At 47.4% G+C, this 12,418-nt stretch overlaps 1 protein-coding gene across 6 annotated transcripts in view; it reads right to left on the reverse strand.

The window, feature by feature from the left end:
• bma (SCY1-like protein bma) overlaps window positions 1-12,418 on the reverse strand; it is a 550,265-nt gene that overhangs the window by 73,688 nt on the left and 464,159 nt on the right. For all 6 annotated transcript variants that reach the window (XM_070540208.1, XM_070540207.1, XM_070540212.1 and 3 more), the window contains one exon: window positions 8,457-8,604. In XM_070540208.1, coding sequence (XP_070396309.1) covers window positions 8,457-8,604 — 148 coding nt within the window. The remainder of the gene's footprint in view (window positions 1-8,456; window positions 8,605-12,418) is intronic.

Consider the following 12,418-nt stretch of genomic DNA (forward strand, 5'->3'; position numbering starts at 1 on the left):
CACTCACATTTTGTAATCACAATTATTTAGGGCAATGTGCACCTCACATTACTGTCTTTTTATTTATTTTATTAATTTTTTTTCGTTCTATACCCATTGTATCTCACTACGTGCAACGAGCAAACCGCAAAATTAAGCCTTGCCGTCTAAACGAAGCCTTGAAAGCATGTTTCACTGCACAAAGGGTGCAACTAAGGAAAAGCCGTGCTGCAGAGAACGATGCAATAGAAATGAGATCACACTGGTGCAGCGGTGTTCACGTACGCAGCGCTTACAGAAACAGTTCGTTGCGCCAACGATTTCACCATAGGAGTGTTCCGAAAGCAAAAGAACCTCTTCGAAACAGGTTCCAAGCCGAGCGGAGGGAGAGAAACGAGGAGGACAAGCAGACTGATTGAGTAGATTCAATTTCTGAAACGGCGTCTCTTCATCCGGCCTTTCGCGTCTCATTTAAACCTCATCTTGAGCGCCCGCGGCATGCCTTCCACGTCCTTCGGCCGCTCACGTATCCTATTCTCTCTTTACCTTCGGGCATTCTCTTGCAATCACAAACTGATTTCGCTCGGGCACGTCAGCCGTCAAAGCGCTAAAGGAGCGGAGATGAAAACGAAATCACTTTCTTCTTTTTTTACTTTATGTTCATTCAAATGTGAAAAAAAGGCGTCAGTAGCAGATGCGGTGCTGTCACGCCACCGCTGCGTTGACAATGCTGAAGCGTCGAGCGACAGTTCACGTTATTTAGTTACCTCCCTTGTTTCCCCGACGAGAACTGGTTTCTGCGTTCCGTGGAATCGCTGATGACACTTTCGCACGCACACACGCTCGGGTCGCGGAAACAATCAATTTTGAAGCGTTATCTATGCGTCCGTCTCGCTTCAGATTTATTGAAGATTTGTCCCCTGCACCTTGGAAGTGTCCTTGTGCGGTCGTTTTTATTACTGTTGAAGGTGTTGCGTTCTTGAGCGCGACAACGCGCGTGCGAGTGTGTATTGAGTGGTAGCATTACGAAGGAAACGCAGTGTAATGCCACCGGGCAACTGAGCCAACGTGCCCTGTAAAATAGTGCAGCAAGTTGACCTTCGATTTGGGCGAGCACAAAGTTGTGAACGGCCACGTCACACTGAACGCAAAGAAAGCGACAAGAACAACACATACACTCGTAAGAAACTTAGAGCGCAGTAAAGATGACAGATTAAGAAAGTGGCTCACAGCACAAGCTGACAATACACAACCACACGCTCTCAGACTCTTAAGAGACTCAAATGTCAACTTGTCCACCTTTGCATCCTATTGCAATAATGCAACTGCTATTGAAAGAAGGCATCTAACGTCGCTTGGGCATGTTACTTAGGCATGTTACTTCTTGCGTGTGCGAAGACGACCACGAACTCGTTGTTTTGTTGACAGTCCTGGCCAGATTCTTGGTTAGTGTGAGACTGGGCCTAAGCATCACTTATAGGCTATGATGTACCTCAGTCACAGGACGAAGAGGTTAATAAAAAAGATACACTTAAGCAACGATGTGCGGGGAAAGTGTAGACTATTGGTTGACCACCTAGGTGAGAAGGGGTTGGACACCTTACTTCTACGTATTAACTCAGAGGTCAGACGGTCACCTTCTTATCGATAAGCTCGCTGCGTTCACAGTAACGAATTTTCGTTGCTCAGCTATTTCTTTACCGACACTTTTTTCGTGCGTGTTAGTCGACAAATGCTCTTATGCCAGCTTGAAATTTTCACTGAGTTATCGGTTCAAGTATTTTGCCGAATTTCACATGTCGCGTGCAGAAACGAAGTGTGCAATATTTCAGCTCTTGTAACGCACATATGTTTCATCTTGGACGACTCAAATGTGCTCTGTTTTGTTATATATACTAGTCAATCCTGTTCTACAGCGCGTTATATTTTGTTCTGTGCGAGGACCGTTCTTCTTGATTATCCGCTCCTGTTGTGAAAGTACCGCACCTGTGCCTCTCCGTTCTTGATACCCGAATTTTGTCGCCATTATGAAATTCTCCGTAAGGCAACCTTAAGCTTGCAGTTAATGATCGGCGTTCATAAGGTTGACCGAAATGAACCGCACTCACCTCGTTTAACGGGATAATTATGCTTTAATTACCCTTTCCAAACGCGTCCTCAATATATGAAGAACATGCGCCTCGTAATACTGCAAGCTCGTTCTTATTGCGCTAAAAAAGGAATTCCGTATATACATAGATTTTTGAGTTGTTAATAAACCGCAGTCAATCAAACAGGAGGTAAGGAATGCATAGGAATCGCCACAGGAGCAGCGTCGTGAGCTTTTGTTTGCTCACGATGAATAATTCCGCTCGCTATTAAGGGCCAAGACTTCTCTTTCTCTTTTCTTTCTTTGTGAGAGAAATTCCTATCGCCATTTTGTTTAGCTGTACCCTCAAGTTGACGAAAATTATTTGTCGCGTCACTACTTCCTTTTAGCACCCAGCTGCGCGGCCTCATTTTACTTATTTTCTTCCTTCCTGCCTTTCTTTCCTTCCATCTACTTTTTCTTTCTTTTTTTTGTGAGGCCAAGTGAAAGATTCTGCTTCGTCTAAATTGCTCCCCGTCATGTTCGCATTCTCTCTTTGTTCGCCAGACTTCTCACGCTATACCGCGCTGTTCACTGTTCGCTCCTAATGTCTCGAAGTAGTAGTCCACGTAGCACGCCTAAAAGCGCCCGGGGCGCTCGCTTTAAAAGTTCGCCACCAGTGCGCCCTTAGATTAAATTCCGCGAGTCAAAGCAAGGACAACCACCCTGATGTCCTGAGCAGTCGCAGATACGGGAAACGGAGAACCGTTCGCGAGGGACCAAAAGGAATCCAAACACAGAAGACAAGAAAGAAAGGAGAAGCAAGAGACAGTTCAACTGGCGAATCGAAAGGCGTCGGCGAGGCGGTCACGGGACGATCGCTTCCTCGCGCTCATTTACGCAGGATTTACTCGCCCGCAACGCTCCTTGCGCGCTCTCCTCCATCGTTGAATAAAGGTAACGACCAAGATGGCGCTTTCCAGTTCATCGATTTTCGTCGCTATTGTGCGCTGATAGAGGAACAACGGAGACACATCGCTCGGCGGGAGGAACGACGAGAATTTGGCGACTGCGACGCGGTCCCATTCAGTGCGCGCATGGGCTGACGCCATTCTTTCGAGGGAACTCTAATGCGAAACTTTATATCATGCCGTGTCGGTAGATCGGTCTTCGTGACGTCCATCTGCGTTTACACGGAGGGGAAAGAATTGTGACTTGTTAGCAGAGAAGAAGACGAAGAGAGGAGAATCGTAGAACCTAGATACCTTCCAAAATAGTATAGATGGGCCATCTACTGTGATAGCAATGACGACGATCCAGCAATGACGATAGCGGTGGAAACGGCAGCAAGAAAGAATGTAATGGTTGCCACGTGGCACAGCCGATGGCAATAGTGCGATGACTACGAATACGACGGCGACTGCGACAAAAAACAGCAATGACGATGACGAATGCAAATAATGACGATCATCAAGACAGTGACGAAGAAGAGAACGCGACGGCAAAAACTATGACGATGAAGACAAACGAAGATGATCTCAACGAGGATGAAGACGATAATGATGAAGACAAAATTATGATGAAAACTACGACGAAGAAGGAAACGATGACGGAGACAAAGCAGACGAAGACTACTACCAAATATATTACAACCACAAAGACGAAGATGAGTATGAAAACTATGACGACGACGGTAACGAATGAAGACAACGATGACAAAGACAACGACGATGAAGACGTCTACAACGAAAATGGCCAAAACGACCAGAACGATGAAGGCAAGATTATGATGCAAACTATGACGACAAAGACAACGATGACGATCACAACGACGATGGAGCCGACAATGATGAAGACAAGATCATGATGAAAACTACGACGAAGAAGCAAACGATGACAGCGACTAAGCAGACGAAGACCACTACTAAAAATAAGACAATCACAATCACGACGACGACGATGATGATGATGATGATGATGATGATAACTATGACGACGACGGTAACGAATGAAGACAACGATCACAAAGACAACGATGACAAAGACAACGACGACGAAGACGTCAGCAACGAAAATATGCATTTCGAGGGACACTTTGAAAATTATTGTCTCGGAACTGGCGCTGTTCAGAGAATTCATTCCAAATGGATGTGTCGTGCGAACTCAGCGGGTATAATTCGTAGATTGAAATATATGAGGCGTAAGGTAATTGATGAAATACAGAATTAGCATAATTATATTAATTAATCATTTGAACATTTTGATTTCTCGTAGAAGTAATGACCACCTCATCGAGTAACTTAATCAAGGTTTTGGATAGGGCTATCTGCTGCAGGAAATGTTAAAAAGTTTGGTGCAGCTGAAAAAAAAACCCTGTATACAGCACTGATGGAGAATGTGTTCCGCTCAACACATGATAAAAAAAAAGAAAAAAGAAAGCTGCGGAGATATTGTATAGCACGTCTGGTAATCCTTAAGGGGACACTAAAGCGAAACAATAAATCAGTTTCGACTAATAAAGCATTGTTTGAGAACCCTGCAGGCAGTCATTTCAAAATAATAGTTAGATTATTAGATGAAAAAATGAAGCTCGAAGTATCAGTATTTGAATTTAGGGCCGAAACTCCGACGCCGGTACGTCATTGTGACGTCAGGGATTCCAAAGTACGTTATCGAATTTGGGCCGCGTTGGCTGAGTAAAGGTTCCCGAAATTTGCCATGTTTAATATTTGGTTCCATTAGAACACAATACAGTCAATCTGTACCGCTATATAATTAAGTAGGCCCTAGAAAATTACATCAAAATCTATGACGTCACAGCGACCATGTGCGCGAACTTCAAGGAGGCGTCGCCACCAGTCTTTCGTTCTTGCGCATTTTCTTGCTTCCCTGGCGTCTTATTGTGGTAAGAGTGGTGTTTTCGGTGTCGTAGAACACAATATAGTCAATCTGTACCGCTATATAAATATGTAGGCCCTAGAAAATGCCATCAAAATCCATGACGTCACAGTGACCAGGTGCACGAACTTCAAGGAGGCGTCGCCACCAGTCTTTCGTTCTTGCGCTTTTTCTTGCTTCCCGAGCGTTTTACTGTGTTAAGAGTGGCGTTTTCGGTGTCGTAGAAAGGTAATTTACTGATGCAGAAGAAATCGTTTTTCTCTTTAGTGTCCCTTTAAAGTGCAAAGCGTGAAATATTTCTGCACAAACCATTGTCATACTACTGCCGACAGTATTCTTACAAACTTTCAGGAACGCAGCACGACAAAGGCCTTATTCGACCGCCGCCTTTCTTTGTCTACATGCCAGGCGAAAGAAAAAAAAAATAAATCGGACGCGACCTCGTTTTGGAGCTGAAGCGCGCTCCTGGGCGTAATGGCGATGCATACCTGAGCAATTAGCGAAGACAAACTACTGAACCTAGGAGCAGCACGCTGGAGCAAATGAGCTTCAAGCGTTGTTTTCGGGCCGCATCTCCAACGAAACAACATCGCGATGTGATTAATTAACAGCCCGCCAGTAGGGGCGGCAGTGTAAGCAACGAGCACCTGCTGTCGCACTTTAGCTACCTCAACTACTGACTGTACAGGCAAATTAACGACAGAAAGATAGCTTGCAGAGAAAAAGAAGAGACAAAGAAAAAAAAGAGACAACAGCGATAACCTTCAGTTAGCAACGGGCTCGAAATATCTCTCACCCACAGCGCGTTTTGCCCAAGCCCCGTTCTTGCAGCTACCAGCACTCTTCTTGAAAGTTTCATCTTAAACACATTCACTAGACTGTTACACGTATAGCTTCGCAGATTGCAATACCGGCAGCACCGCATTTCAGCTTACCGAACTTAGCTTACACGCTAAGCTTCGAAGCCTTGCTTGAAGCGCTGAACAAACGAGCCAGACCAGGGCCAGGACAGCACAAAATGTTCGAACGTCCCCCGTGTTCCGGAACAAGCGCAGGTTACCGCCGGAGAGAGAAAAAAAGCTGAACAAGATCGACGGCACGGATAATCTAATATTCGCCGTCGTCGGCCCCTCCGTGTATGTATACGCACCGTCCTCTCTCTTCGGATCCTCTCGCCTACGCCATCGCGGATTACCTGGCCAGGAAAGGCATGTCGGGGCACCGCGGGATGCCAGTACCTCTTAGCGCACAGACTACGTCTAAAGCGCAATCTGATTACACGCAGGCGGCGGCGCATCGGGACTGCACACTGTGGAGAGAGGCCGCGGAGGAGTAAACACCTGGCACGAGTTCCCGCTTTCTACGTCTTGCCGGAGGAGAACGGCGCCCCGGTTTCCAGCTCTTTGCGTGCGTGCGCTCCCGCGATGGGCGCCGGCTTAATCGCGCACGGTCGAATGAGAGCTCGACCTTGGCGCTCATTATCGAGCACGGTGCGACCGATAAAAGAAAATTAAGGAAAGACGGACAAGGGAGGGCGAGAGAACGGCCACCGTTCCGTTCAACGCATTTCGCGCGCCGCCAGAGCCTTCCACGCGGGAAGGGGAGAGGAGGGGAAGGGGAGGGCGCCGCCGTTCTTTTCCATGCATGCATGACAATGAAGTTGTTGTTGCGTGCCCCGAGTGCAATTAGATGACAGGAAAAAAAAAAGAGAGAGAAAGGTGTGCCATTGTTCCGTTCTCAGTCATGGCACTTTCGGGGCCGAGCGGAGATTCAATGGATGCGCGGTACAGGGACATAGAAGGAAGCGAGACAGAGAGAGAGAGAGAGAGAGAAAAAGAGAGAGAGAGAAAGGGAAATTGTAAGCGACTATAATGTAGGAGGCACAAAGCCTGGTTCCAAGTCATTCGGTCGCAAGAATGAAAACCGCTCATTTCCTGGAGTTCAGCATGCGTGGGGGTGTAAAAGGTGCGGGGCAAATGTAATTTCGAGCGAGCGCCATCGCCGGGCAAATAGGGAATAAAAAAGCTTTTGGGGAAAGTTTAGGCGACACTGGGGCTCTGTTCATGCGGAATATAGCGTCTCGAGGTAATTGCAAAGGATGCCACAGCATCTATACGAACTCACAGAAAAGCGAGGAAACACCGTCCCGTCCTTTAGAAGGTGCCACCTTTATTCGCCTGCTCATGTCGTTGAAAAAAGAGGACACAGGCGGCTGCAGCCGGAGCGCGTGCGTAGACGTTTCAGTCGATGAATATTCAGGCGCATGTTTGCAGAGCGTTGTGAAATACCAAAGCTTACTGCACCAGAGGAGATTCATCGGTGCTGCCAAGATTCTGCGGCTCATATGTAGTCGACAATACAATACAGTACAGTACAATACAATAAAATACAATACAACACAGTACAATACAACACACAGATGTCATCGACAAACATGTATCTGTATGTACAGTCAACCGCAAAAGCTTACGGGACGCAGGATCTGCGAAGAAGCTGGATTCTCGCGAAGCGTGGTCACACAGCCTCAAATTAAATGTTCCAGCATGTAGTAGGCTTCGCCACCTATATAGTGATTCATTAAATAAGAAGTGTCATGCCTTAACAGTGCAGGAATTCACATTTGAAGGAGAAACCGCATCCCGTAAACTCTTGCTGTTGACTGTACCTGTTCCCACAAAATAAAATTCACATCGGAGTCGTTAGCTGTAGCCAAGCGCAGCAGAGTATCGCTACCTCTGGCTTTTATACCAAATTTGCATTTGGGGTTTTTAATCCGTAATATTTTATGTTTCGATTACTTTCAGCCTGGTATACCTCTGGGGATAGTGTGGGGGTTCACTTAATTTTAAATGAGCTTTTTTTTTCCTGCGTGAGGAACCACAAGATTGTCGTTATCGCCTTGGCCGCCCGAATGCTTATAGAATTTGACTGATAGACTGACGGATTGGCAAAAGGGGCTTAACGTCTCAAAGTAATACTGCGGCTACGAGGCATGCTGTAGAGGACGGGCCCGGATCAATTCCGACCACCTAGAATTCTTTAATGCGTCTTTGAACGCAAGTACGCGAGCGTTATTCCCACTTGTTCTTTCATCAAATACGGCCGCTGCGGCAGGAAACCGAACCCAGGATAACCCTCCGGAACATCCCCATAAAGTACGAAGTGTGTTAGGGTATTTGCTGTGTACCTGACACACCGGGTTGGTCCAGTCTGCGTTCAATGTGACGTCGGATGGCATCGCTGGGCTTTGCACGGGCCTATCGGCCTGGTGTTCTTACTAAGGCGTCTTCTCTGTAGTGTGCGCGTTTGTGATGGATAAGGTAAGAATAGGGTGTCGTCGTTGCACCTCTTTAGTCGATTGCAGCGTGTTCCTTTCGTCGTCCCTATACTGACAGTGCAGGCCCGAGTGACGGGAGGACGTGAAAAACTTGGTGACACCATTGGGATTCGAAAAAAAAAAGACACAACCTCGTGCCATAGTGCATCTTTCTCGCAAACAACCATCTCTCACCTGTAAGAGTCCGTATTTGATCTCGATGTCTAGGAACTGATAGTCCCTGATCTCGTGCGGCAGGCACTGCGGCAGGCGATCCTCGAGACAGTTGAGGATGTTGGCCAGGCTGCCCAGCACTGGCTCCGTGGCGAACGCCAGGGTTTCGCTGTCGGGAAAAAGGTAGAAAAGAAAAAAAAGAATTGAGAGAAAGTAAGGCGTGTTATGACGTTGAGAAAGAAAAAAAAGAATTATATATGAATCGCGTAGAGATTGAGGGTCCCCGTAGGTAACGAGGAGTGGGCGTTGAAAGGAAGCTGTAATTAGCCCAGGCAAACTCCAAATGCCCTGGCAAAATATGTCCGAGGAGGCGCAAACAAGCTCCACTTTGAGAAGTGCTTAACCGATTTGAATGAAATTTGTTACATTTGATAGAGAGAGTCGGGATTCACCCGACTCTCTCTATAGCGGAAGCATAATTCTGATTTACAATTTGAAGCTTTACTGAAAAAAAATGGCCGACAATCTGTAAATAAAGAAACACAACCAAGAAATTTATAACCAAATACCCCCCCCCCCGCCAAAAAAAAATACAAAAAAGAAATACAGGAAGAATACGCAACTCCGTGATCGACGCAGCAGTTAGACTGTCAAAGGTGGACAAATACGATTTATTATGTTAGTACGGAAAAGGTGAACACGTTCTTATAAAGCAAGAGTTCTTGCCCCAGTGCTGTTCGTAAGAGCAGCTGGAGAGCCCATCACCATGTTGGACATAATATTAGCGTAAGTCATTGACCAATGGCAAACACCTTCATAGTGTGCAGGGCTCACAAAAGCACGACACGACAAAAAACGAAGTCTACACCGGACACGCGCTGCACAAATCACAAGATGAATACTTACCGACTTGCTCAATTTTCAGTCCTAATGGCAAACAGGTACTTACGAACGAAAAGCTTTGAAAATACGGCCCCTTTTCGTAACGTGCAATGTTTCCTTATGTATTTCTTCTGCGTAGCGCGTCTCAAAACGCATGGCGCGCTACCATAGATTTTGCATAGCGCTCGGATTGTAATCCGCTGCTACATGCCGTAGGCTAAGTGAGGCTAATCATTGCCGCGGAAATAGTATTGATACGGCAAATTAGCTTCAGGATGGAGTTTAGAAACTGAAAAGAAAAGCGAGTTTAGACAAATTCACGCATCGCTGGCGCCAAGAGTTTACACATAGTGTGCTCTCAGATGAGGATGCATATTTTCTCAGCTTGGCCACTCGGCAGCCTCATGTTTGGCTTTCGAGCCTGTGTCAGTAATGCAAAACACACATGCGCACAAACACATCCTACACAATGTTGGAATCTAATTGACGCAGTGCTTGCTTGGTTGAGTAAGCGAGGTAGCGGATGTCGATCGCGAAGTACGGCGCTTGTAGATTTGGGAATGTCGACGAGAGGCGCACGCGGAAAGAAGCACAACACCAATCTAAATACATATGTGGATTATCTATGCCTTGCGTCCCCGTCGTACATAGCCAGTCTCGCGGATTGCCAAGAATGAGCCCATACCCCGTGGTATGTACTCATTGGCACATAATCAATGGCACAAAGCTAGTGAGAGGTGCTTAGTGGCACACACCTCAAGCTACTAGACGTTGTTTAGGCAAAAAGGGTTCCGTACATCTACCGCACTCCGACCCACCCCCCCTCCTTCGCCCCGTCCACCGCCTACTTGTGGTAGGAGTAGGCAACAGAGAGAGAGAGAGAGAGAGAGAGAAAATGAACCTTTATTTGAAGCAGTGACTTGTCAGTCGGGGTGGGAGGGTCCCTTATTCCAGGAACCCTCTGGCAACCGAAACATCATTTTAATAATTTGGTATGCTTCCTCCGGCTACGGTAATAAACGGCTCGTAAATTCAACGTTTCTCTCAAATCTTCCAAAGCGCAAACTTCTGACCATCACTATGCTGCTGCCGTGCACACCCACGAAGGATTGGTTCCCTTACTCGTGGGGCACAAAGTCACGCAGCTCCTGATTTCCCCCCCTCCCCCCTCGTCCTTAGCGTAAATATGCACTGCCCGACGCAGGAAGGGAGATTCAGACTAGTTTATTCTTAGGACCACGTCGCCAGCACTGGGACGCTGGCGGCGACTGATGAGACGTCACGCCAACGCATCGTCTCTAAGCGATGAAGGCGTTAGCCCCAACAGCCTACGCGTGACGTGGGCATTACGTCACCCGCGATCGCATAGCGAACGGCGCGTCAGTCTCGAGCGCTACCTGGCGGCCGATGACGTCAGCGCACAGAGCACCCGGCCCGCCCAAAACGACGCGCCGCAAGAAAAATGAGCCAGAACCCTTGCGCAGCCCGTCCCGCCAACGCAGCTCGGATATATACGTCCAGCTGTTGACTTCGAAAACTTACCCTCATTTCGCTAGGTTGTTTTGACGTTCACCGTATTGTTATCCAGCGTGGACGAGCTGTTTCGCAAGACTTGCCCGCTTAGCGCTTCCAGTTGCGAACGCGTTGCTCCCAAGAGCGCAACGTTTCCCGCGTAGGCAGCTGCCGTTGTAGAGCGTAACCGTTCGTGTGGATATTAATAATAAAGTCAAATGTAACGACACCATCGTGTGCAAGCCGCCCACGCGGTGGTTTCGTCAGCGAGGAAATGACGCAGATCACGCAAGCACTTACCGCAGCTGACTTTGAATGAGTTTACGGCCTCCTACGTTTCCCCCCAAGACAATCCATCAGAGATAAACCGCAGCGGTGGCGTAACGGCTACGAACGTACTGCTGCTAAGCACGAGACGGGGGGTTCTTTCACATGGCCGAACACAGCGCTGAGAGACAAAATTACGAACAAAGACTTCAAGAACTAGGACACAAGGCACACATGAGGGACACATACTGCGCTTCCTGTGTCTCTATAGCGTCTTAGTTCTTCTCGTCGCTGTTGTCCTTAGTATTGCGCTTCACAGCGCTGCGTTAAACCCGTTGACAAAACCAACTGGCCCGCTACAACACATAACGGGTTACTTAGGCTATGGTGGCGGCCGCACTTCAGTGAAGTAAAAATATTAGAAAAAAATTAAATTGTGGGGTTTTACGTGCCACAACCACCATCTGTTTATGAGGCGCGCCGTAGTGAGGGACTCCGGAAATTTGGACCACATGGGGTGCTTTAACGTGCACCTAAATCTAAGTACACGGGTGCTTTCGCATTTATCATCATATATATATATACATATATATATATAGGTGTGTGTGTGTGTGTGTGTGTCGGAATGTCGAATACTACCATTCAACTTTTCAATGCCGAAACGAATGGTTAACTTGCAGAATAAAAAAGAGAAAGCACCGGTTTTGCCATCATAGATCACTTCGGCTGTTTCGCAACTAGTTTCGCTAACTCAAGTAAAAATATTTCGAAAACCACCTCGCATAAGCGCACGCGCCCGACAGGTGCGCGGGCCACCTGTCAGTATTCCCCTTCCACCCCCCCCCCCTCTCCCGACCGACGCTCGCACCACCATCCGAATTCGAAGCGCGTATTTCTTTTTCTTTTCTTTTAATCTTAACCGTGAGATGAAGGGGGGGGGGGCGAAGGCGAAGGAGAGACCGCTGCGATCAGCGCACCACAAGAGCACGCGCATCTCCCGCGAAACACATTTATCCTTTCGCGTTCATCTCGCCGGGCAAACTACTTGTAGCTGCGGAGGCACGCAAATAATATTAACAAACAAGTTAGGTTGTAAGAAATGGCATGACATCTTGCCCCCCCCCCCCCTCTTCCTCGCAACATCACCAGAACAACCTTTGCCAGTGTATGTGAATGTTCCAGCGTGTGCGCGTGAGTATGTGTGTATCTACGTACGTGTGTGCGTGTATGTTGTAATGTGCGTTGGTGTGTCAGAGTGTATATGTTGCTTTGCGTGTGCGTGTGTAATAATGTGTTTGTGCGCTTAGCACACCCATCTGTCT

This window comes from Dermacentor albipictus, chromosome 6, assembly GCF_038994185.2.
Source record: "Dermacentor albipictus isolate Rhodes 1998 colony chromosome 6, USDA_Dalb.pri_finalv2, whole genome shotgun sequence".
Classification (NCBI taxonomy): Eukaryota; Metazoa; Arthropoda; class Arachnida; order Ixodida; family Ixodidae; genus Dermacentor; species Dermacentor albipictus.